Genomic DNA, 27,196 nt, shown 5'->3' on the forward strand with positions numbered 1-27,196 from the left:
CAACATGCTGTTACATAACCATCTGTTCTGCTGTGTGGGGATGAACTTGCTTAAACAAACTGCATTTTCAATCTGATTAGAGAAAGACCATGAAAAATATTTAAAATGCCATAAGGCTATAATATATGATATATATTATATTAGCTATTTTATTATTTAAATTGTTGTTGTTTGGTTTTAGGGGTTGTTTTTAACTAGGTTGATTCACAGTGCATACATAGAAAATTGTATCTATAAAAATAATAATAAATTGTAGTACTGCTTTCTGCCACATGATTTGGGTCAAAATAAAACTATACAATATTAAATGAATTACACAGTCTCCACAGAATAAATGTATATTTTTCATCAAATCACTTGCATTCAGTTCCCATCAAGTTGAAAAAAAAAGACCAGATTTATGCCCAAAGTTTAGTTTAGGCAATGCTACTGAAGCTGAGCAGAATCAGAAAAAGAAGTTTACAAATTTTTGCTGCTTTCCATCAGTCTTTGGAACACCTTTCCCTCCACAATACTTTAGCAATTAGTGTATAGATAGCTTACACTACACCAATCCCTCACAAACCTATCATAATTACTTTCATAAGCATAGTTTTCTTCACTAGTGTATGTTTTTTAGTATTAACTCAGAAAACTGGAGATTAACATATGAACACATCCATTTAAATCATTAACACTATACGTTAGTAGGAAATACATTGCTTCAAGTTACTTTTAATTCACCTTTGAAGCTAATAACATTTAAAATGGACAGGATTTCTAAATAAGGTATTGCTGTTCAAATGTTTAAAGCTACATACCCACACCTGTGTTTAAAGTCTGTGAAAAAAGAATTCATAACATAAAATTGGTTTAAAAAGAAAATATTTGTAAAATTGATACTTTCTCCAAACAAAATCTGAATTATCTCATAGGGGCTTTAACAAGGATCAACACCATGTCCTAGTCTAGCAATAACGAAAAAACATACTAAAACTTTCCACAAATCAAAGAATCAATAGCTCTTGAGAAATATTACTTTACCACTTGGAGACATAACATGTTTTATTCATTACTATAAATAAATATTTATTTATTATTTCTTAAATATGCAGACTTTGGTGCAAATATTATGTTACAAGAGGCAAACTAAACAGGTGCAGTAAAAATAAATAAATACAAAAGCCCACAGTGATAGCATTTGCTTCTAAAAAATATCAAAGTAGTGCCTTAAGAGCAGCTATTCAGAGCCAAGCACTTGAAAAACACAGCTTAAAAACTAACAGACTCTGACCTTGTTATAACTGAAGCTTCCAGACAGTACTACTGAAGGGAATTAACTCATTATATCCATGTTTAATGTAATAAATAAAATAGATAAACCTCCAAATTTAGTGTTGCACAAGAGTACAGTTCTTGTTCCTTCTGGTAGCTGGCTGAAACAAGCCAGGTTAAATGTGCAGCTGTTTCTCCCAGCTCCACAGAGCAACCTCAAACAGAGCAGGACCACAAAGCATTCCACAGCTGTTCTCAGTGCAGAGCTGGCTGCAATGGCATATGCTATTCCTTTTTGTTTTACAATTTCCATATCACAATTAATAAGCCCACTTATACAGCAGAGCTATGAACCACAAGCACCTACGTGTGACAAAGCTGATGAAATAAGCAAAGCTCCAGACGCTGTTTACCATGTCACAAAGACAGAGAGCTTTGTAGTTTTCACCTGCTCCCTTTTTTACAAAAAGAGAATAAATACTATAAAAAGGGCAGAGAACAACTGGTTTAGATATGCTGCTTATCCTAAAAAGCCCAAGGTCCTGAATCCTCTATTTGAGTCTATGAACTACTGCATTTAAAGCAGAAATTACTGCAAAAGCAGTATCTTCAAATCCTATCAAATTTTGCAAGTCTTCATTTGCTTGAATCAATACCCTTTTAAAAAACACATTCAAACAATTAAATCACTGTGAGTTTTGAAGAAAAACTGCAGTAAATCATGACAGTTTTTCACAGCCCTTACCGTGTCTCCCATGAGTTCTGCTTTCACAATCCTTGCTCCCAGCCTGTTCATCTCCTCTTCACTAAGGACCCGAGGCGGCTCATCCTTTGATGATCTGTAAAACAGCAGCTGCACTAAAGCCACAGAAAAACAGTGCAGTATTCACCTGTGTAATTCAGTATGATAAGCCTACTGTACTTGTACATATGCATCTACTGGCAAAATAACTGAAAATGATGTATTATAAAAACATATTAACAGCCTGTAGTTGCCAAGGACTCTGAAACCAAAAACCCTGAATCAAATTTTTATGAGGTTTGTTTCCTTTAACTTTTGAGAACAACTCAAATGAAAAGCACTATCTATGAACATTCTCCCAGTCAAAAGTCAGTAGCAGGCATAAGCAGGAAAAACCAAGGGAAAGAAAAACAGAGCGTTATTTTAACCTACTCTAATTCTTCTTTCTGGCTTTGGCCATGCTTTTACTTCTCAGCTTCTGCAAAATCGCTCATTTCTGAGTTATTATGTTTGTCAAATGGCCTTCCATCTCTTGAAGATTACTTATTTTCCCATATTTATCTGCTCACAGTACAATCTTTGCATCTGAATATTTTATGGCTGATACAGAAGAGTTTTCATGGAAAATTAACTGGTACCTTTTAAAAATAGGAAGTCCCCCTAGAGAAGCCACAGCTGGTAATAAAGAGTATTGTACCTTAATGTTAGTATTAAAAACTTAGCACACAACATTTTATTTTTATTATTTTTATTTTTAATTTGACATCATTTTTGTGATATTTATTAAATACGGATTCCAAGAAATCCTGCAAAGAGTCATCAAGGAAGTTTGGCTCTTGTTCTCTGACCCTAGGAAAGACTAAAATCAATTAACTCTAAAGTAAATACCTAACTCAAAAGATACACAAGAGTACAGTTATATATTGATTCCTGCTGTTAGAGACAGAATTCACTCACTAATTGATATGGCTAAACCCCGTAGGAGTTGAAGAAGGGGAAATCTTTGAAGATGGTATCCTCTTTAAGCACCAGACCTCCCCAGTCCTGAGAAAATTACTAGAGTTGCTTTTCTTCATCTTCAAGATGCCCAATCCAAACCCTCAAAATTCAGCAGAATTTACTTTAATTTCACCAGAAATAAAGCATGCAAAGATTAAGTTCCCACTGTCCCTTAACTGTATCCTTCAAAGCAAGGCAGACAACTTCAGAAAAGGCCAAAGGTGTTTAATAATTCATATATACTTTTTTTTAATGGTGCTAGTGCCTGAATCATTGTCTGAACTTTTTGAGACTTGAGACATTGCTTTGATTTGCTTTTTATCTTGTCTCAAATTAAAATCTGAAGCAGTCACATTATTTAGTGTGACTTCCAGCAAACACTAGCTGATGGACTTTTCCTCTGGGGAGATCCCTTGGACATCCAATCAGCACTTTTAATTAACCTGTGTCATAACTGTCCAAAACACTTTGATTTATAGGCTGAAGAGACTTCCTCTGTGCTTCAGAAAAGATAAAATTTAAAAGCCATACTTTCAGCATGAGAGAGGAGGAACTGAACCAGCAACTCCTATTAATTCAAGCCTTCACCTCAAAGATTTACTTTTTGTGACCGACAACACTACCAAAAGAGTACATGTATTACAAGTCTTGAAACTTTAGGAAGAAAAACAAAGCAGCAGCTTATAAATTACTCTCAACAGGTATCTGCTGCACAAATCCAAACCTGAAATGTTCCAAAAGCCAGAATTTTCTACAAAATACAATACAAAAAAAAAAAAGTATGTCTGCTAGAAACAGCAGGACGGGTTATTCATTATTTCAAAACACACGGAGTCTCAGGAGTTAAGAAGTCATCTTAGAAGAATTTGGAAATAAGTTATGCAAGTAAGCAGAGGCTATATGGCTTTGCAGGCCTAAGTAATCCCCACTTTACTAATGAATCAGCTTAGTAATTGCATTGGCTAAGAAATATAATTAAAATATCAAAGAAGATGGACAATTGGGTTTAACAGCACCAGAACGGAAAACACATGCAAAAGAAAATATCAGCTGAAGAGTTTCTACATCTAGTTCTCTTCTGTGAGGAAAAGCACTATCTTTTTCATCATAATAATTGAATTATTTGAACTTGAGCAAGTAAACCACTTCCGCACACAATCTCATTTCCCAAAATTTTCAGCTTTGTTCAGTTACAACTACCATTGCACTTAGTAAATGTGGCAGTTAAAAAAAAGGCACTGTTTTTGTACCTGCAACTAAAAAAAGTGAATCACCATTCTTTCACAAAAAAAAAAAAAAAGTAAGGACTGAAAAGAGTAGCTGCTCCTTCAAAGAAAACAATACCGAGGCAATGTTCTGCTAGGTCTGGCTGGGTGGGGTGGAATTTATTTTTTCCACAGCAATGTGGTGGTGCATTTTCCTCTACATTGTGCCTAGCCCTCCCCTTCCCAGGCCATTCTGCAATCCCAGGAATTTCCATTATGCTTTGGCCTTTGAGGACCAATGAAGTATCCCTTGACTGCAGCAGGAGCTCTTGCCAGGCTAAGGTGGGAGCACACTGTCCACACCCAGAACTCCTGATGCCTGCCACAGTGGGGAACAAAGGCAGAAACACTCAGTCAGCCCCTGGCAGCCTCTGATCATTACTTAGCAAAGATTAGAGCACTGTCATAGAAAGCTGAAACCCTCCGCTCCTTGAGGCTCAACTCCTGCTTGTTGACAAAACTCCAAAACATTTGAAGTATTTCACTGAACTCAAGAGGAACTCTTAATAGGCATTTTTAATACAGTCCCATATATTTTTTTTATATGTTTATATACCTCTATCTCTATATATCTCTTTTCATCCATGTGCATGCACATGTGAATTACTGGAACAATCTGAAATAAAAGATTCATAGTAACAACCACACTAGTCAGATCACTGGAAGAACCAGCAAGCTACTAATACTGGAGAACAGGAGGCCATGAGCAGAGCAAAAGGTCAGTTCTCTACAACTTGTCTGACCACCTCTCCTTACTACTCTCCATTGTCTTTCTCAAAAGCAAGTCATGGAAAACTAAATTCCTGCAGCCTATTAACTTTGTGTTTCCTTTCCCACTCTTATTAATGCTTCCTCTTCACCACAGAAAAAACACACTTTCTATTAAACACCTTCTACTATTTTTCATATGCTACTACTTTACCATATGAGCTCATCTCACAAGTGGCAAACCTATCCCTGCTGTATTAATTATTTCAGGTTTTAGTCAGCATTTTCTACCATTTCAAGACTGTATTTTCTAAATTCAATGACCGCTAAGATATTTTGGAGGTTTTTCTGCCTAAGAGGCCAATTTTGCTGCAGTGTGAACTAACATTAGAAAGAAGCAGAAAATAACCTATCAATTGCTCAAACCTACATTTGAGCAATTCTCAAATGTGCTGAGGAGACAGATCAGGTAGGGGATGTTCACTGCTTCTGCTGAACTTACTTCTTCTAGCTGCCCTTAGCCGGAGGCTAAGAGTCCTCCAAACTAAAGAGATCTGATATAATCAGTGCTTATAATGTCAAAAAGAAGATAGAGCTTTTGTTATATTTTGCCATGAAAAATACAGCAAATAAAAACCAATTAAAGATGTTCATAAAATACCTAGAGGATGATGTTTTACTGTCAGATAAAATCTGTTTCTTCTCAGGGGTGTCACTTGTCTGTTCCTGTCGCGACTTCTCCTTTTCATCACTTGTAGTTCTTTTCCAACTCTTGCCATCAATTTGTTCCCCAGTACCTGATGGTTTTTGATCAGACTTTAATTTCTCATTGCTATCTTCTGTGTGTGTTTTGGTCCACAGCGCAGTATCCTCACCAGGTTTCTGGAAACGGCTGCTCAAAGAGCTATGAGCTGAGTACTCCTTTGAAGGGAACTGCTTTAACTTGGAATCTCTGGATGCACTGTAAGACGTTAAATCATCTTCAGAGGGTTTCAAAAATTTGTGTTTCAAATTGCTTAGAGATGAACTCCTTTCCTGATTTCCTTTTTCACTGCAGTATTTTTCTGCTTTGGAGCTGTAGCCCCTTGGTACTGAGTCCATGCTGCTGTGTCCACATTCCTGGTCTGCTCTTGACACATCTCTTCTGTAACCCCTGTCTTCCTGCGCCCACCCCTTGCCATACTTCTCCCTGTAATAGCCCCCAAATGTGTGTCTGTCTCTATCATCTTCATCATGTGTCACCTTTTCAATATGCTGTTCTTTCTTGTATTTCATCTCTTTCTCACTTTCTGAATAGTCAGTCTTCTTCCATCTTCCACTTCTATGATAATTTTCCTTTTTGGATGCAGCTTTTTCAGCTTCTTCTAACCGTGACTGAAATACCTCCACTGACTAAAAGAAAGAACAAAAAAGTCATACTACTTTTAAGGCCATGGGGTATTGTTGAAGTATTTCAAATTTGCTGTAAGATTCCATATATTGAAAACATTTAACAAGAAAAATATATAAAAGGCTCGGTAACTCTAAGCCCTTCATCACTTGAGTGAAGCTTAAGGGGCTGTTATTTCCTGCTTCTTTTCACATGTCTTACTTTATACATTAAGTTCTTGTGCCTTTACATGAAAGTAATCTCTACCAAGCATCTATTAGTGTGAAGAAAATTTAGCTGAAGATCCTTACCCCATATCTCTCAGCTACAATTTCGTCAAAATTTCGCTTCTCTCTCTCAGCCTGCTCCTTCATCCTTTGGTATGATTTTCGCAGCCAACTTAATCCAGCATCTTCTACGACTGTAACTAAAGTAGAAAACAACGAGAGGTTGTAGTTTAACATCTCAAGTAATTATTCCTATTTGACCTTGTTCTGTATGTGACATTAAAGCTTCACCTAAACTTATTGTAAAAATTAGAGAAGTGCAAAAGAAAAACAGAATTCATATACAAATATAATTACATATTCTCATAAGTTAATGCTCAGCAATACCATTCATTTAATTTAAGCTTCTCTAGTTTATCACAAGCAGTTTCCAATACAGGAGTGGCATATGAGAAGCTGTAGAGTTTCTTTAGGACATTAAAGAACCTTCCCTGTCACTCCCACATCCTGTGTCCATTCTTGGGCACACAAACAAGTGAATTCCCTTTCTCAGAAATTGAATGAGTAACCCACTGCTTCCCATGTGAGAAGCTAGAAGTGGTCTTGACATTCTGAGTACAAACTCACTGATGCCCGCCAGCTCTTACAGATCTCTCATCTCTGTGACTCCTAAAAGTGGGCATGAAGCTAATGGCTTCTGGGACAGACTGTCCATAGGGAAAGGCTCTCAAAAAGCAGAGCCCACTCTTCTCCGTTGACAGAATGCAAGGATCATTCTCACCACACAATAAATGTTTCACGACATTATGAAAAAGGCTTTTGTTACTGTATTTGCTGGAAATGAGTATGATAACCCTGGGGTAAGGAAAAAAGTGAAAAGGCTACAGAAATACTATTTTTCACAAACTGCATCTGCAATGTACTTAATTTTGATGTGACTCAGACTTCTGTGGGTGAATACTTTTAAACTGTAATTTGTGCAATGAAATGAAAGGAACCAAATGAGTTGACAACAATTTATCTTGTCTTTGTTAAATCATGCTTTTCTTTAATTAGTTCAAAATGGAGAATTTCATAAGGTATTGAAGGTCAAACCACTCAAGATTAAAACCCAGTGAACAGAAATTCTGCAAAACACGTATACTATAATATTAACCCAATATTCACTATGGAATTTTCATCCAAATTTTACTTTATTACCTATATTATTAATAATCCTTTTACAACAGGAGTAGCAACATTAGGAGTAATTTGTTAGCAATACAGAGTCCATAAATTTGAGACAGAATTTTCAGATTATTACTAGAAATTGCACTTAACCTTTCTTAACTGAAGCCTCTTCATCCTTCTCTGGTGGCAAACCTGTACCACCATCTTTCCAATAGGGATTGAGTTCTCTTTCAGACAGCATGGCCTAAAATAGAAATAATTTAAATGTTTGCATAACATACGGTTAGTATTTTATAAAAGATCTATAAATTTTGAGAGACTTGTGTGTGAAGTCACACAATTCACCACCACCACTTTCACAGTCTAAGCATCTGTTGTACACATTGTTTTGTGTACCAAAGAAAAAGCAGACACTCAGGCACAGAAAACACAGGAGTATAAACCTATGTGGACAGCAAGTAGTTGTGTGGGACAGTCTATAAAAATCATTCTTTTCTAAGATTAAGAATATATATAAATTGTCATTAACCATATAATACATGCTGACATTCTGGTGATTTAAGATGTCCACATTAAATCGTCCTCCAAGAGCTCTGAAATAATGTTCAGGAAAAAAAATCATGGAGAAAAAGATTTTTAAGATATTAATCCCTTGTCTAAAGACAATAACCAAAGCACTGCATACTACACAAAAACAGTGATCCAGGTCAGTCTAGCTCCCAAGCACAACACAGCTAACTGCGAAATCGAATGGCAAGAAAGAGCCTGCTGTGAGATGTGAGGACAAAGAAATACTAGCTAGTGATCTGTCACTATGCTTTCAGATCAGACTACATAGCATTTAACAAGGTAAATGAACAAATGAAGGAGCCATCAACTGTATCTAAAAAGAGTTAATTCAATGACAGCAACCCTTTCTCCAGCCAGACCCAGAGCCACCCATGTGTTCACCAACAACTGAGGCATGAAAGGCACAACTGCTCCAAGTTCTTTCTTTAAGAAAAAACAAGCCTCTGTACCCTTCACTTACGTACAGTAACTTGAATAAGGTTTTACCACACTTTTACCAAACAATGGTGCTCCTTTACCCACCATGGAGAAGGCCAGACCAACAGTCTGTCATTGTTACTAACAGAACTTAGTACTAACAAAAGTAGCTTTCTCCTTATCTAGAAGTTAAAAGGCTTTTCTCCACAAGTCTGATGCATGAAGCCTTTCATCCAAACAGACCAATTTAATTAAAATCATTATCACATCAGGCATTAGTTTTAATAACAATAAATACTTACATATTTGAATCAATTCATTACTTTATTCATCACACAAAATTTAGTAAAAGGCACAAAATAATTAAGATATTAATTCCTCCTACCTGCTCAAGTTCTTGAGCTTTCTGCCGTTCCAATACTTTTTCTTTGTGTCTTTCACCTTTGACAGCTGCTACTGACGTTGTTTTCAATGACATGAAGTTTAAATTCATCCATTCTTCTCTCTTTAAAATAAACACAAAGAATCAGTGTTCATAATTCCAACAAAAACACAGCTTATGTGCCAAACCAAAGCAGTGCAACTACTGACAAATGTTGCTGACAATAAACAATATAAGTTCTACAAACACATATTAAATACTTCAATGAAAAGCAAATACGATTTTAAGAACTCTAATCGTCCAATTTTTTTAATACTTGAACAAAATTCCTGTATCCCAGTAATATGAAATACATATTTACAATGGTATTTAAGACATTAGTAAACATGCATACTGTACAGACTGCTAATCATTAGAATAAACAAATATTGTACACCTCATTTAGCTAAGTCTAATTTCAGGATCTCTTACATCTCTTCCAGTGTATACAAAATCTCCAATCAGTATCTGAGCATAGTTCATACCTCAGATATCCAGGCACTAACTGCACCTTCAAACTTAACAGTTATACATCTAAATTCTGTGAACTGTACCCACAATAACAGCTAGAAAACTGCATGAACAGAACCTAAGCCAAACCAAGGAGATTTTAAAAATAAGGACTAGACTAAAGAAAAACAGCATATTAAAAGCCTAGATATATCTACTACCCTAATACAGGTTAAAACCTGAAGCCTCAAAAGCAAGCAGTGACATACACATTGTAAGCAATTATTCTATAAAGGCAAGTATTTAGAGCAATTCTGTAATTCTAGTATAGCAACCAATGACCAGATTACATCTATTTTGAAACATGTCCTGGCAGAAGAATCTTGCTATCTTCAACAGAGTTCAAGACTGAGTTGTCAATCTGAACAGACGCCATATGTCACTTTGTCTCTATTATTTAAAAATTATGTTAGGCAACATGCCAGAGAATTTCAGAGGTAAAACATAACATTACATTTCTCAGATCTCTTCCAAGAAAGAAAAGGAACTGAAAAATTAGCTATCTTCAAGTGATTCCATAATATCTATGTCCAAGCAATGTGCATCAAGAAATGTGGATGTGCACAGGACCTCTGGTGGTCATCTGGTCCAAACCCCCACTCAAGCAGGGTCATCTAGGGCCGGCTGCCAATTTATTCAATTGTAGAACAGCCACCAAAATTGAGAAAAAAAAAGTAACATGCCCAGTTAAGACATTTAAGATTATGTCTTCAAGAAAATTAAAGTAACTTGTAAAAGCCTCAAAAGCTGATTGGAGTTGGTGCTGGGCAACATTAAGAGTAGTGCCATATTAAACACTCAGAACTATCAGGTAGAGAAGTCTTCCAATCCATGAAAGTAGCATCACCCAGCTAAACAAAGACATTTGTCTGTAAAACAGGTTTTGCTCAACACTCTGCAAAAGAGCTCCCAAGAAACCTAAGCATGTTTCACAAGCTGAATTTATCTCTGGAGTAGCTGTGAGCCTGCCTACCTGCAGGGAAGGTTCTTTCGCAGCATCTGGTTGCTTGTTGACCTTCCAAGCCTCTTCTGTGTCATCTGACTGTGACACATTTGACTCAACCCATTCAACTGAAGAATCCTAAAAAGAGAGTTTAATGTAAACAATAAAAATAATACCTTAACACACTACTTGATAACATACAATACTTAGCAATTATATTGATAATCAAAATTAATGCCGATTAGCATTACTAATATAATATTGTTTAATATTTAAAAATACTGATAATAAAACCAGAATATTAATATTCCCATAGGAGTTGCTCCATTGTGATCAAAACATTTCACTTCATAAGCACATCACAGCATGCAACACGACCTCATACTGGCAGCTTACTTGCATAACTCTACTAAAAGTAAAACAGAATAAAAACAAAATCAAAACCAATTGGGTTTATGACACAACAAAACCAAAATTTAAAAAAATCTACATGCATTCCTATGTCTGTTTCACATTTAAAAGTTAGACCAGTTACACAGCGCAATATAAATCATGGTACATACTATTGCCTGCTATTTTGTATCCAGCTTCCTACACTTGCATTTGGAAACAGTGTACAGAGATTTTTCACTTGAATCCAATAGGACTGCATTGAACAGAGTTTCTTTGCTATTCACATGAACCTGTCTTAGGAGTAAAAGACTTTGGATGGAAGTTACAGCCGAGACTGTGTTGCATGCTAGGAGTCCCTGTTGTGATCTGAAGGGTTTTGGTGACTCCCGTGGAGAATGTGAGACATTTGTGCCTTTGGTTATTTCCCACACTGATATAATAGTTTATCTCTGGTATTAACCCCTGTAAAAATAAGTGTCATTATAATGGACGTTCCTTCACCCCATAAAAGCAACTCTGAAAATTAAAACTAACAGTGCCACCTGACTTGCACCAAAAATGCTGGGAAGATGTTTTCCACAATGTGGCCAGAAGGCTGCACCCAGATTTCAAATGCAGTGTCTACACTGTTTTTCCAGAGTGCCTTTCCACGTGAAGGCACATCCTTACAGATTCAAATGCACAAGTCCTTCAGACTCATGTACAACTCCCATGTTGTTGGGAGTGTCCATGGTTGAACATCTGTGGAAAAAGGCAGAGGTAATTCATGCTTAAAATCAAAGTCAATTATTTCCAATTTTAGACACATCTTTCTATCATATACTACACACTACAGGGTATCTATGAAATTTTCCCCTCTATATCAGAATGAAGATTTTGGTTTTCATTTTCTCTCTGCTGAAAAACTATAAATCCCTTAGTTCCTAATGAGTGAATTTAATACCATAAAATTCACAAGCACTCACATAACAGCCTATTTTAAATTGATTAAATACTCAGTACATGAAAATTGAGAAATTTTGCTGCAATTTTTCCCAACAGAAAATATTAAGAATGAGCCTTAATTTTACTAACCATGCATACCCACAGGGACTAAAATGGTTCAAGCTTTAAGACCGTAATTTGAACTATTTTAAAATTTCTTACTTACGGAAGAACTATCAAGTAAGTCATCCTTCTTTTCAGATTTCTGTTTCTTACTTTTCTTCTTTTCCTTCTTAGCTTTTTTGGAATGTTTATCCTTTTTCTTTTTTTTATGCACAGAATGTTCCTACAAGTAAATATTTGTAAATGAGATCCAGTAAACCAAATCATCCACATACAAAAAAATTAATCAAAACCTACTTACCAAACCTCACTGAAGAAAGATGAAATACACATAAATGCCTTTTATTTTTATTACCCTTTCTCTCTTCTATGGGGGGAGGGCTGGGGTGGTAGGGGCAGGGAGGGCATACTTCACATCCATGATCAATTTTTTTTCCCCCCTCTCAGTATCTTTTTCATTGGAACTAAGGCACTGCAACTAAACAGATAACACCTACTACACTACATTTATTTTGGTCAAACTATTTCTTCAGGTATCACTACATTATCATTACACATCTTTCCTCTGTTGAAATATCTGCACATTAAAAGGATGTGATATTCACAGGCTCCATTAAGGCTTCTCCTGTGAACCAACACAAATGAGACTGCTATGAAGCCTTGAATCCTCCAGATTTCTTCCCATGGGACTATCATTGTCTGATATCACTTCCTTTTCTGCATTTGGTAGAAATTAAAGCTGGAATTGAATAACAGAATTTTTTCTCCTGGCGAATAAAAGATAATGTCTACCTTAAAAAAAAGAAAATATCAAAGCATAAAGAAAACAGAAGCTGGGATGTGTTTAAAGATCACCTTAAAGCCCACCAAGCCTTCTGTCCATACAAACATTCTGTAAAGGTAATTTAATGATTTACAATTTCGTCACCTTTTCCAGTGGTTCCACACATTCCTTCACATCAGCAGGCATCCATGTATCTTCACCTCGCAGATCCTTTAGCAGCTTGCAACTCTCCTTCTTTTCATTACTAATTTTGGCCTAAGATGAACAGAGAAGAAAAAGAATCAGGTGGAGCCCAGTAGCATTTCCATACACAATGTAGAGAACTGCATTTCAGGCTTCAGAATGTTCTTCCCATTCTAGTTATGGAGATAAAACTCGAAATACTTTGACGACTTCTGAAAAAATAACCATCACTACAAACAGTTTCAATTCCTAAACAAGGATTTTTACAAGCCACATCAATAAAATAATTATTTTTTCAGCCTCTGAAGTTCACTCTGTTATGTTCAGCATAAACATGACTTTCAGAAGCAAGTTTACTTAAGCTGACAGTCTAAAAAGGTGAATGCTACCTCTTAAAACTCAAAAGGCAGGCATAAAGAAAGAGTAAGGAACACATTTAGACACCTATTCCAACATGAAAACATTTTCTAGTTTACAAGTAAACAAAGTAACAAGTGAATGAGCAGGACTACAATTCAGAGAGAGTGAAATACTGTTAAGCACAACATAGCATCACTAAAACCACCCAGGACTCCAAAAAATGCAAGTGTGTTTCCTGCAACTTCTCCATCATAGAGAGGTAACCCTGGCCACCCTACGACATCTGGAACAACACCCTTGAAAATTCATGCAGAAATTCTCTTCAAGTCTATGCAGACAATGATGGCTCTTTTGTCTTAAAAACATGCTCATCTGATTAAAACAAAGTAACTAAATATGCCACATTTTTGGACAAGTAAGGATAATAACCTCAGCTTTGCAACTCACAAAATGTCTACAAGCCACAGACTCCAAACTTAAGCTTATAACTGGACAGAGATGAAACAGTGGAGATAAAGGGAACTTAAATATAGTTCTAGATGAAAAAAAAAAAAAAACCAAAAAAACAACCAAACCCTGACTCCAAGCTTGTTCACTCCACAAGCAACACAAAACAAGTTGCCAAGATGTAGACTGAAAAAAAAGGAAGGCTTTTCTGCATATTCCATTTCACTTTTGGGTGAGAAAGAACTGCAGCTGGAGTCAACAGCTCCCTTCCACCCTTTTTGCAGTTCTCCAGCCCATAAATCTATAAATGCCACAAATAAAGGCCACTCAAGATCAGCTTGTCAACATTTCTTCATTGTAGATGTTCTCTGCCTGTCATGGAAGATTTAGCCTCTTATCATTTCCTATAATAACAAGTATATTTTAAATAACATTACTATTTTCTTCATGCTGCCAAAGTTACAAATAAAATGAGGTAATGTTATAAGTAAGGCACAAACTGAGTTTTTATACTTTTTATTAGATCTAAAAATAAACAGAATAAATGAAGGCAAGTATTTAAGTAATTGAGATACATGATTCTAATGAAAGAGGTGGATCATAATTTTGGCTGAAGTACACAAATACTCATTTAGAACACAGATTGACTAGAAATCATCATCAGACTACAGACTGCTGTCTCCTGAATACTAAAGGAAACAGGACTGGGCAAGATGAATGTGTAGTGGCAGATTGACCAGCAGGCTGTTAAAAAGAGAAAAAGAGAAACAAAAGCATCAGATGGAAGTTTGTGTCTCCTAGACAAGGATACAAAATATAGAAGATTCTTAACAATATATCTATGCTAAAACAAATAAAAAGAAAGAAAATAAAAAGAAAAAAAGAAAAAAATAAGAACACTGCCTAGACTCCTAAAAATACGAAAGAAGTTATAATTTCGCCTAAATTATCATTTTAACACAAGACTAGAAAGTTAGCAGCAATACCCTCTAAATCTTTCTAATCTTTTTTTCTAAAATCTAGCTCCCTCAAACTGTAAAATTCATTTTTTATTGTTAGTGATGCTTTCCCCTCACACACACAATTACTTCAAGAAGAAGTGAGCTGGAAAATCTGCCTACACTACTTTATTAGCTTTAAAACTTACCTTAATATTCTACTTTTCTTTTCAAAAGCTGCAGGGCTTACTAGCATGTCATAAAATGCAAAAAAGAAAAAAAAAACTAATTAATTCTCCTGTCAGATTTACCATTCTATCTATGAGGACCAACTCTTATAGTTCCATATCTGTCAACGCACAGGATTCCAAGCATTTAATTCACATTAAGGTTCATTAATACTTACAATACCACAGGAATATCCAATAATTTATACTTTCCCCCTTTACAAATAAGGCACATTTTAGCTCACCACAGCAATATTTTTCAGTTTTTTCTCCATAAATAGTGGATGATAGATTTCTGAAATACCTCTGTTTCAAAAGCAATGCTTAAATTATGCAAATGTCTGGGCATGTACACATGAACACATTACGAGCAACAACCTGTCAAAGAAGGACAAGCATCATGCTACACCACATACTTCTGCAACATCCTAATAAAATTGCTCATGATCTCCTTTGCAACAAAAAAGGTGAAGTCTAAGGCTGGCAAGGCACTCTGCAAGGTCTCTTGTTACAGTGCTACAAAAACAGTAATTATTCTACAGCACTATGTCAGCAATGTTTGCCATGGCTGAAGACAGGCAAATTTTAAAGACTTTACCACAAGTAGGCGAAAGGGGTTTGAATTTCACAGATCCGTCTGGATGTGGGAGGAAACCAAGTTCAAGGAAAGTGCTCTCTGGTTTCCATCAAGTGGGTCATTAAGGCCAGCCCGCCCAGCAGCTGACAACATGACCTACTAAATGAATAAAATTTGCTCCAAAGCAGCCTGTAATACACTGCAGATGCAAAACCCAAAAGCTATAAAAATTACATCATGCCACACCAGGAAGAAGCAGAAAAGATCAAAGACACGGCCAACAGCCAAGTTACAGGTCACACAATAAATGGAGCTTGTTATACAGCAGTCCCTAAAGGATGTCCAGAAGAGATGGAGGGATGAGGTAAAAATTCCCTCCCCAGCTCACAGAAACCCTGAACAACACTCCTTCCTGACCTCAACTCTATTTACTGTTTCAGCTCTCATGAAAGCCAGGGAAACTTTTCCATACCATTACAAAGACCTTGCAATTTTCCACCTATAACTGTGGTCAGCCTCTAGTTCTTTAAATGATAATCCTCATGTCTCAATAGTCAACTTCATCATCCAAAAGAAGAAAGACTCCCTTTTCCTCCACAAGCAATCAGAAGAAAATCTGCAGCACATCAAATCATTACAGTACAACAAAAACATTCAATAGAGAGAGCGCCAGCTAAGCTGCTGTCCTGGCCACCTGCCACTGAAGGGCAGGGCTCCACCCCACACCTCTCCTCTCTGCACTGCCCCTCACATGTTCCCACCACCTTACCCACCCAGGCCTGTTCCTGCACTCCAGTCTCAGACAAAGTCACTTCCAGGACCACCCTGACACAATAAATCCCACCAAAAGGAAAGTGTAGCTTCCTGCAGAACAAGCTTACAAGTTGCCACTCTAGCAAGGTCATCAAGGCTCAAGGAACAAAGGGGCAAAGTGCACTTAGGGGAAAAGAAGTGTGGAAAAAACTTCTTTTCAGCAACAGCTTTCTCTTAAGAAAGTTCAAAAAATCTAACATGTAGCCAGTCCTTCAGACACCGAGATAATGCATTCAAAATATCTACAATGAGCTTCTCTTTCTAATTTCAGGATCATCTCCCATGCTATCATACAAGCTACCCCACTATTTTAACTGTTTTGATAATCAAGTATCAGAAAGGTTGATATGCCATGTATTAACACCACATTACTTTCCATCACTCCAAAGCTCAGGGACAGAGAACCCTGGCTACATGAGTGCTTACCTCCAGGGAACTTGCACATACCCTTCTTTGCAGCTCTGATGCTTTTATATCAATTCTCTGTCTGAATAACACACTTATTTTGGTGAATGCTTAGATTATTTTTTGAGTCTCAGTATTCCAATTATTGTTACATCCACAAAGACTTCCCAAGAAGGACAACAGCGGAAACACAAGAAAGAGCTTAGCTTCCAGCCCAACTTGGGAAGTTGCAACTGAGTCAGAGAGCTCCCTCCATCACCACCTCCTCCAGACACAGCTTTGCCAACTGGAAATGTCACCACTCTTGCCATTTTCACCTGCCAAAAGGCACAGAAGAAAGGTCACCGAAGCGACTATCACTTCAATCATTTAAGCTTCTTGTGATCAATAATCAAAAGTCAGATGTGATTTAAAGAGCAGGCTACAGAAGATGTCAGCCTTCAGTCAGAAACATCTAGGAGGCAGCAGAGGTTCAGCTGCTACACATGCAGGCACAACAGACAACCAGAAGCTATTACTGCTAGGAAACCATAAATACATATTTCTTGTTAATGTGACATCTGTCTTCATCACTGACCTTCAACACCGACCTGTCCTGTTCAAAGATGTTGCTTGCAAAAATGCACAGAGGTGCTCTGACAAAAATCCGAAAATCTTTTGTAAAAAGGCAGTATTCATTTCTCAGTACCATTACTCTTCTAATACCACAGATTGAAGTGCTGAAGTGCTTATTTCCTTCAGCAGATAGAGCTGAGGATTTAACACTTCATGAAGATTTAAAAGGGAAAGAACAAAAAGGAAGTGCTTACTATTACAGCACAGAAGCAACTATAACCCCTAACAGAGACATGTTTTGCAACTAATTTCTGCCTAAGGAGAGATTTTTCCACTGAAAACTGCAATGTGAAATACTGCCAAGCACTCCATCACCTCAGCAAATACTGATCGCTGCAAAAAGATAACTGTTAGGCTTTTAGGAGGAAATACCTGATCGTATTTCACCAGCAAAAGCTGCTGATTTCACAGCTTCTTTAGAGCTCTAATACTGTGAACTCAGTGATACTGTTATACACTGTTTGTTGTTTGCTTTTCTTTAATTTTAAGTTGTATTTTAAGTTGTAATTTTAAGAAAATAAAACAAAAAATATAAACCAAAAAATTAAAGGAAGAAGTCTAATCAAAAGCATCAAATAAGATGTTTCCAAAAATAATGGCTTGCAAATATCAAATCAATTTTTTCAGAAATATAAATAATTTTCAGAAATATAAATAAGTAAAACTAAACATGCAATTTCTTGTTTGTGCAACGAACTTGTTTTATGGTGTCAATCTATTTTCATTGTTTCAATAATATACATTATTTGACCAAGGTCTACTTATCTACACTCAACTTCCAATCTGTCAGTAATCCTTACAAATTAAAAGGCAGGATTTTCTGCTCAAGGAATGACCAAATCACATCACCCTCAGAGGCCGAAGAGTGAAAGACTCAAAGTCCATGGAAAAAAACCCAAGTAACAGAAGAGCAACCCCAAAATATAAAAATACCATATAAAACAACAGATGAAAGAATAATCCAAAATTTGAAGTCTTGATAAGAAGTGTTCATGTCTAGGAAAAATGCACATCTCTGCACTTATCATAACACCCATCAGATTATTTTCTTGCTGTAAACTTGTAAATCAAAATAGCAGTGTCATGAACTATCATGCTCATCAAAACAAGATGCTATTTCTGAAGCTTTCTAATGATTTGCATGTCAACACTGAATTATTTGATTACTGATCATTATCATAAACACTATCAGCCACTGGATTTTATCAGTGCAGTTTGGAAGACAGACTACACAAATAAAAAAATACACTTCCAAGATTTAAAAGAGAAATCTCAACCAATGAATTGTGTGGCATTTTGGTTGATCAAAACAAGTGCAAGTTCAATATTTCATAACAAAAAGCTCCTCAAGGTGAGTTGGCGGAGTATCTCATCTTTCCAGAAACAGATCTACTAAAGTACAGTTATTTCTGCTAATTTCTCAGATTACCAGAAGCAAAGACTACACAGCTTTCCAAATGTCCTTCCCAAATTAAAGGGATTCCAGGATTACCATCACCAAGTAACTGTCTTGACTGCATTAGCCAGCTGTGATAAATTCCTGATAATCTCTTGCTGCCTTTCTAAGCAAGACAAAACACATTGAGAAAAAGTATTGCAATAGTTTTCACCCAGTTCTGTTCATAGAATCATAGACTACCCAGAGTTGGAAGTGACCCCTATAGATCATCAATGTCCAGCTCCCTGCCCCTGCAAAGGACACCCCAAGAGTCACACCATGTGCTTGAGAGCATTGTCCAAACACTTCTTGAACTCTGTCAGGCTGGTGCTGTGACCTCTTCCCTGGGGAGCCTGTTCCAGTGCCCAACCACCTCTGGGTGAAGAACCTTTTCAAAATATCCAACCTAAACCTCCCCTGACTCAGCTTCAGGCCATTCCCTCAGGTCCTGTCACTGCTCACCACAGAGAACAGATCAGTGCCTGCCCCTCCTCTTCCCCTCACAAGGAAGCTGCAGACCATGACGAGGTCTCCCCTGAGTCTCCTCTTCTCTGCACTGAACCAGCCAAGTGACCTCAGTCAATCCTCATACACCTGCAAGCTCTAAGCCCTTCACTGTATTTGTGGTCCTCTTTTGGACACTCTCTCTAGTTTAATGTCTTTTTTTATGTTGTGGCACCCAGAACTGCCCCCAGCACTGGAGGTGAGGCCGCCCCAGTGCAGAGTAGAGCAGGACAATCCCCTCCCTGAACAGCCTGACTGTTCCACTGCAGCAGGCAGCTCAGCCATAATCAAAGTAAAGCAGAGAAAGTCAATACACTTAGAACATTAATCTGTTCTCACACAGGCAGCAACAAGTCCATTTCTGAAAAGCAGACAGCAGAGTATTGACATGGCAACCATGACATCCTCACACTTTCACATTATAAAATGCTAAATTGACTTTTCACACAAATAATAGAGTATCTACAGGGGAAGCCTTAAAAATATTGCCGTTTTACATAGCTATATTAGGTTATTTGGTCCATAAATGGGAAGAGGAAACATGCAATGAGTTTAAAAAAAAACACTTTCATTCCTAAATTTCCCTATCAGCCAAATAAGTAATAAGGGAATCTCTACAGCTTCCTTTGGCCCACATGGACTTGTACAGGATAAAATGCTTATGATACACTTCTGCTAACCCGTTCTAAAACTTTGGTATAGAAAACGGGGTAGGGGGAGGAAACTCTCAAACTTCAATATCTCCTCTCCTTACTTCAATTTTTTGTTCTTATGGCAAGGAAAAGAAATAGCTCAAGGACATTCATAAGATGATGAACACAGCAATTCCACAAGCAACAGCAAAGAAAACCATTTGATCATTAATTTATGTTTCAGTATTACCCCAATGCACCCAAGAGAATATGTGAAAATCAAAGAATCTGACTTTGCTTTAGGTTGCTTGGAAGTGAAAATATAACAATGTGGAAATATAACACAGACTCTGTACAGCGATTTTCAGTAAGAAGCTGAAAAGTCACATCAGGAAGGTTTCTCATCAGCCATATAGGGACAGAGCATCTCTAATGATTAACTTCTGTAGAAAACAACGTCACGGTCTCCAGATCCATTCCTACAAAAAATGGACTTAAGAATCAAGTGGCTAGTATTTCACAAATTATACTCCATTCTGTTTACCTGTACTGGATTTCTCAGAGCTCTGACATTTTCGGATTGAGAATCCAAACTAGTATCCCAACTGAAAAATGTCCAGCAATGCCCAGGGAAGCTGAAGTGTATAGGCTTAAGTTCAAAGTGAGCCATCTCCAAAATATTCCTGCATTCTCCAGGAATTTGAGGTTCAACAACTTTTCAATCAACAGCTTCCAACACATACTTTACATTTTAGGCTACTCTTGTCTGGATGAAGTGCAGTGCTGGTACTTGCAACATCTACACAAGAGACTCTCAAATTTCTCTGTGCATCATCTGAAAGTTCACTTCTTTTGTCTGCTTTAAGCTGGCTACCTGCAAAATCCCTAATACAACCTAGTTCTTAATCTGAAAGAACCAGCAGATAGCACTTTCTATTCCCTTCTCCATACCATTTAACAATTTTACAGAACTCTCTTGTATTAACTTTATTTTCAGCCTATCCTTCCTTGTCTCAAAACCTCTAGAGTCCTTGGCCAGTCTGCACCATGATCATCTCTCCACCTTTCTTCACACCTTCTCCAAGGTTGTTTTTCTTCTTGAGATGCTGGAACAAGGGCTGTATAAGCTATTTGTAATTACACAGAAATGGGTAACATGTCTGTGCAACCACTTCCTTTGTTCTTTATTCATCTCACAGTAGTTCTAACACTTGATCAGCTTTTGTCTAAGCAATGATGTAGCATCTTTATAGAAATATTTACTCCCCAGCTGTTAGTTTTGAATGGTAAAAGCCAACACTGAGTCCACTGCTGTACAAAGAAAATCAGTGATTGCCTTACTCCAGAAAATCAGGGTTGTACACTGGGTATTCTTTAGTATCACACAAATATTGCAGGTGCATTTTAAAGATGTTCATGTAGAAGCAATTTGTATTCATGGCATTTTAAAAAGATGCTGAACAATACAATGATGGTCTGTTTCTTGCTCAAGTCAAAGAAAATGACAAAATTCAACAAAGATCCTACATGCATACCTTTTTAATACACTACAGCTTAGCAATAAGAAAAAATATCAGATTTGGTTTCATCCTAAAAACTCCAAACCACTTTCTCTAACATTCTTCAGCAAGGCTGATGAGCAGAATCTAAACCTACAAGAATACATTAACCCTGAGAGTTAGGACCTATGAAGCTTCAGTATCATCAAAGAACTCTTTGAGACATATCCTAACAGTGGAGCGAGAAGTGTAGCCCCCTTGCTCAAGATACCAAACTTCCTAGCAACCACAGGAACTGTGCCAAAGACAACCTGTGCCCCAAGAAGAAGGCTGTGAGCTGGTGCTGCCCCTCTGCACAACAGAGACCTCAGGGGCCAGCCAGGAGTGCAGGCACCCAGAGACACTGCAGGAGCCAAGGACTCAGCAGGAGCAGCCCAGACTATGGCACACCTAGACTGCAAGGGTAAAAGGCTCAGGGATTTGGCTGCTCAGGGTCCCTCCTTGGAGGCACCCAGCTCGAGCTGGCTTTGTGTTTTGCACCTTGACTAAATTATTGTGAGGATCCACATGTCTCTGACTATTCCATGGAAAACCTGGGGTCAAGCTGGTAAGGGAAACTTGTCTGACTGCCTGTGAGTGTTGTGTATAGGGAATCAAGCAGAGCACATATTGGCTCACTGGAGCTGCCCTCCACACACACAAAGGGGTTCAGTGCCATCAGTGACAGCCTCGCGTGGTGGGAGTGCATCCTGGATGGGGAACTGTGCTTCCTGAATGGTCAGCCAGGAGTTACCTTAACCCCATCACTGGAGTTTTTCAAGACATGACTGAACAGAGGACTAAATAATCTCACCTAGGCTGCCTTTCCCACAAGGGGTTGGACCAAGTGATCTTTCAAGGTCTTTCCAGCCAGGGCTGTTCTAGGATTCTAAGCCAGTGGCACTGGCCCAGGCAGCTTGCTGTACAAATGGCACCAGCTGAGATGGAAAGGTAAAGTAGGATAATAGTGCCCCACGTAAGCTTTGCTTGCTATTTAGTGTACTTTCAGAACATCCAGGAGGTTTAACTAAGCAAAGGAGAAGTTTAAGAAAAGCAACAGACATCTTAACAACATCAACAAACTTTTGCAGGGTAGTCTGATTCACTATTACAAAGTTAAACAAATTTCCCTTCAACTGCTTGTCAAAAGGGGGAAATTAGTGAGGGAACTTTTATTGCCAAGAAATGGTTCCATAACTGTACAAAGGAGATGCCCACATGATATATTACATTAAATCCTCTCTCCTTCTGCTTTGCCTTAAGAAAAGGCATCACTGCTGTGTAAGCATCAGGCTATCCAGGCCATTTTCCCATTACTTTTTTTCTGACAATATCTTTGCCCAGGCAGATTTGGCTGCTGCTTACCCTGGCCTTCCTTTTGTCAAAAGCCCACCATCACAACCTCATTCTCCTTCCCTACTCTGTCTTTCTCTTACACTTCTCTAGTTATGCCCCCTTAAATCCCAAAACAAGCCATGTCACTTAAGTGATGTGCCATTTGTGACTTCAGCATTCACTCTACCTACAAGTGACAAGAAGAACCACCACAAATACCAAAAACAGGCAGGTTTTGAACAAAATGTATCAGGATTATCATGGGTCTCCAAGTCACAGCATCTCTACCAAAGCACCCGTGAGTGGGAGCCTCCTAATTCTTGTCTTACAGTACAGCAACATATCACCAGGCAAGTAATTGATCCTACAAAATCAGGCTCCCACTTCTTAACACATGCACACAACTTCAGGTTATTACCACTCCATGACCAGAATGTTGCAATGGAGGGATACAGGCTCTTTAGGAAAGACAGGCCACAAGACAAGGAGAAGGAGTCGCCTTTTATGTCTCATTTAAGGAAAGGCTGAGAGCTGGGTCTGTTCAGCCTAGAGAAGGCCAGGAAGTGAGGGTGCTGTCATCTTATCAATGTATAAAAAATCTGAAGAGAGAATGTAAAGACTCCGGCTCTTTCCAAAGGTGTAAGCACAGAAATACATAATAGGCGAAACACCAAGAAGATCAATACTACAAGCGGCAAAACGCAGGAAATCAGGTGGCTGTCACGCAGAAATTCCAGACTGCGTCCTGCCACTGTGGGTGCCGCAGCCCAGCTCCCCTGGGCACAGGAGACCACCGACCCCGCAGAGCACCCAGCGCCAAGCCTGGGGAACGGGGGGTGCTGAGCAGCCCCGGGACAAGGCTGGGCCGTGCCGGTCACCCCACCTGTGCCAGCAGCGCCTCCCGCTCCCGCTGCTCCCGGCTCCGCTCGCCCTCCGGCCCGGACGCCATCCGCACAGCCCGCCGGAAGCCGCGCAGCGGCCGTACGGCAGCCCCGCCGCGACACTGTCGTGAAGAGCGTCCCGGGGCATGGCGGGGGGCGGGTGCGGCTCCTCCCGACCGAGCTGCGGGGCACGGCGGGGACAGCGGGGACCGCTGGGCACGGCGGGGACAGCGGGGACGGCTGGGCACGTGGGACACGGGAGTACGGCGGGGACAGCTGGGCACGGCGGGGACCTGCCCGGAGCCGGTTCTGGTGCCGGCTCGGTCCCTCAGCCCCTCTGTTCTCGCCGGCGCCCGTCGCGACGCGCTCGGCTCATGACAGGGTGATAGAATCATAGAATATCCTGAGTTGGAAGGGACCCACATTGGTCATCAGTGTCCAGCTCCTGCACGGGACCATCCCCAAGAATCACACCGTGTGCCTCAGCGTTGTCCAAATGCTTCTTAAACTCTGCCAGGCTGGTGCTGGACCACTCCCTAGGGAGCCTGTTCCAGTGCCCAAACACCCCCTGGATAAAGAACCTTTCCTCAATATCCAACTTAAACTCCCCCGACTGAGCTGCTCGCCAGTTTTCCTCGGGTCCTGTCACCACAGAGAACAGATCAGTGCCTGCCTCTCCTCTTCCCTTCACGAGGAAGCTGCAGACCGTGATGAGGTTTTCCCTCGGACTCCTCTAGGCTGAACACACCAAGTGACCTCAGCCGTTCCTCAAATGAGTTCTCCAGTCCCTTCACCATCTTCATTGCCCTCCTTTGGGCACTCTCTAACGGCTTTGTATCTGTCTTTCATCATGGCACCCAGAACTTTCCCCAGCACTGCAGGTGAGGCTGCCCCAGAGCAGACCAGAGCAGGACAATCCCCTCCCTTGCCCAGCTGGCCGTGCTGTCCCTGATGCCCCCCAGGACAGGGCTGGCCCTCCTGGCTGCCAGGGCACTGCTGGTTCACATTCAACTTGTCACAGACCAGGACCCCAGGTCCCTTTGTGTGGCACTGCTCTGCAGCATCTCATTCCCCAGTCTGTCCGCACATCCAGGGTTGTCCCATCCCACGCACCCAGGTGGGTTCTCCACGCCTTGCTCAGAGCTCACCAACCTCACAGGTGGAGGTCACAGCTAATACCATGTCATGTCACAGCAGCTTATTGGAACCCTGTGCCACTTGACCAACAGGACCACACAGTCCTGCAATGGGCATTAAGGAAACTTCCCTGCCCAACCACCCAGAAGCCTGTCCAGCAGTCACACTCCTACCACCTGAGCTACTCTGGCAGCTCCACACTCCACAGTCAGACAAGGTTTCCTTACCGGCTCGACCCCAGGTTTCCCATAACAAAGTCTCTGATGTCTCAATCCTTAAAATAGTTTAATCACAATACCACAACAGAATAACAATTTGAGCTGGCTGCCTTAGAGGAGGGACCCCAAATGAAGAAACCTCAGGGCTCTTACACCCTCACAAGCACCGTCCAAGCAGAGTCATGTCTGGAACCCTTGGCTCCTTCCATGTCCCTGAGTGTCTGGGCACCTGGCTGGCACCACAGGTCCCTGTGCCCTTTGGCAGTTTCACAGTCTCTTGCCTCAGGCTTCTCCACAGAGCTCAGCCTGCAGCTGCACACTGAGCACTCAATGTAATCCTCAGCACTTGGGATACTGAGGTCCAGGCTCATCCCTCCTGCTGGGTTGAAATTCCCTTGCACAGACCCTGGCCTGCTTGTCCAGACTGGCATTTATGAGAGTAAACAAGGGAATGTGGCCCAAAAGATGTTCACAAGTTCCGGAGCCATGCAGTGCCCAGTGCTCCCCATTGCTGTGAACACCTCCAGGTGATCTTCCAAACACTTTCTTGCCCATTTGCAAGTGCATCCATTTGGTTCAGTGCATCCATGCTAGACTGTGACCTCTGTAATGTCAGGGTGCTGGCTGCTCGGAATGTGCCTGGGTGAGCAGAGGGAAATTCAAAACCAGGTGTGTTCAAGCACTTGAAAGTTGCAGTTGGCCAACATAGGGCTTCTATGCCTCTGGTGCAACAAATGTTTATCTGGGACAGAATTTCTTTGGGATGAGATCAGAGCATTATTAATGTGTCTGACACCAAATGTGCCCACAGCTGCCAAGTAATAGCATTCTTTAGGCCAAGGTCTGAGAGAAGATCTTGTGTCATTTGTTAGCTCTTTGCATGGGACAACATGTTTTCAAAGTGATAACAGTAATTTAATCATCATCTCCATGGTGGTATTAAATGTGTAAATTGAATGTGCATATTTGTTCAATTTATGCTGACAGTTAACAGCATCTCAAGAAAAACCTGTTGTAGATCACCACTAGGTGTAGAATGATAACTGATAGACTTTCATAGGCACCATTTGGAAAAGCAGCATGTGAAACCTCTTCAGGGAGCCATTTACAGAGCAAACAGATGGATACAGAAGATGTTCCAGCAGGATTGACTAATGTTACTTCCAGTCCTTGGCTATATGCAGCAAAGTACATTGCTTGAGAGAGGAGAAACAAGAAAAGAGCATGTTTGCCCCATTAAGGAAAGCCTCTTCTCTGATTGTGATGTGCTCTTCTCACCAACAAATTGGTTTCCTTCCATCCCAGTGCTACCACTTGTTCCAGGCAACCAGCAGAGTATCTCAAGTGGGTGCTCTCTAACTCGCTCAGCACACAGCTAGGCATATGGGCTTAATAGATTTGTATTAAATCTAAACAGAAAATTGATAGTCCGTGAGCTGAGCCAACTACTTGTGACTGAATCAGTTTAGGAAGTATTTGAGAATGAGAACAGAAAGTCTGGAAACTGTGGCATAGAGTGAATAGTGACAGATGTGGACAATTTGGGAGTGAGAACAGGGAATGTATTTTCTACAGCAGAAAGTTACAGACAAAGAGCATTCAAAGCATGGGGTGAGCTCTTGCAGGGTTAGGTGCTATTATTCCGTAACCCTCCATGTCATTAATTGGGTGGTTCTGTAAATTTTAATTTAAAACCATTTTCTAATACTCCTGGTTTCAGGAAAGAAACTTTGACACAAATACTCCCTAGAATCTCAAAAACTGAAGAACAGTAAAACGTAGAAAGTTATATCTGAGAGCTGCCTTTAATTTTGAAGTCAGTGGTTAGGGAAATGGCATAATTTAGTTTCATTTCCTCTCCTTGTTCAAGAAAAGTATTTTCTCAAAGGAAGCAGGTAAAAATTCAAGTTTAGCCTTATTTCTTTCAAGATATTAATATGTCTGAGAGCTCCTCATAGGCTCAGAAATTTTCAGTGAGCCTAGAGTACTAATTGGTATACCACTTTTAATGGTCAGCTGGGCACCTCTACTCAGTTGTCTAATTCTCTGTGCCAAAATTAAAAGGCTAAAAAAATAGTAATGCCTTGGAGATACTAATTTTTGATGAAGCTCAGGGAGGAACTGACCTT

General features: G+C 39.5%; 1 protein-coding gene across 2 annotated transcripts in view; it reads right to left on the minus strand.

Moving 5' to 3' along the window:
• The window catches only part of CWF19L2 (CWF19 like cell cycle control factor 2), a 58,364-nt gene extending 34,541 nt beyond the window's left edge, over positions 1-23,823 (minus strand). The window contains exons 1-9 of one of the 2 annotated variants that reach the window (XM_059838645.1): positions 23,715-23,823; positions 12,964-13,074; positions 12,139-12,258; positions 10,626-10,733; positions 9,107-9,226; positions 7,885-7,978; positions 6,649-6,764; positions 5,630-6,360; positions 2,000-2,093 (exon numbers count right to left, since the gene is read on the minus strand). In XM_059838645.1, the coding sequence (XP_059694628.1) occupies positions 2,000-2,093; positions 5,630-6,360; positions 6,649-6,764; positions 7,885-7,978; positions 9,107-9,226; positions 10,626-10,733; positions 12,139-12,258; positions 12,964-13,074; positions 23,715-23,780 (1,560 nt within the window). In that variant the 5' untranslated portion in view covers positions 23,781-23,823. Of the gene's footprint in view, positions 1-1,999; positions 2,094-5,629; positions 6,361-6,648; positions 6,765-7,884; positions 7,979-9,106; positions 9,227-10,625; positions 10,734-11,530; positions 11,655-12,138; positions 12,259-12,963; positions 13,075-23,714 lie in introns of those variants that run through there. The other variant, XM_059838646.1, reaches the window with a different exon arrangement.
• Positions 23,824-27,196: the final 3,373 nt, after the last annotated feature.

Source organism: Haemorhous mexicanus, chromosome 2 (genome assembly GCF_027477595.1).
Source record: "Haemorhous mexicanus isolate bHaeMex1 chromosome 2, bHaeMex1.pri, whole genome shotgun sequence".
NCBI lineage: Eukaryota > Metazoa > Chordata > Aves > Passeriformes > Fringillidae > Haemorhous > Haemorhous mexicanus.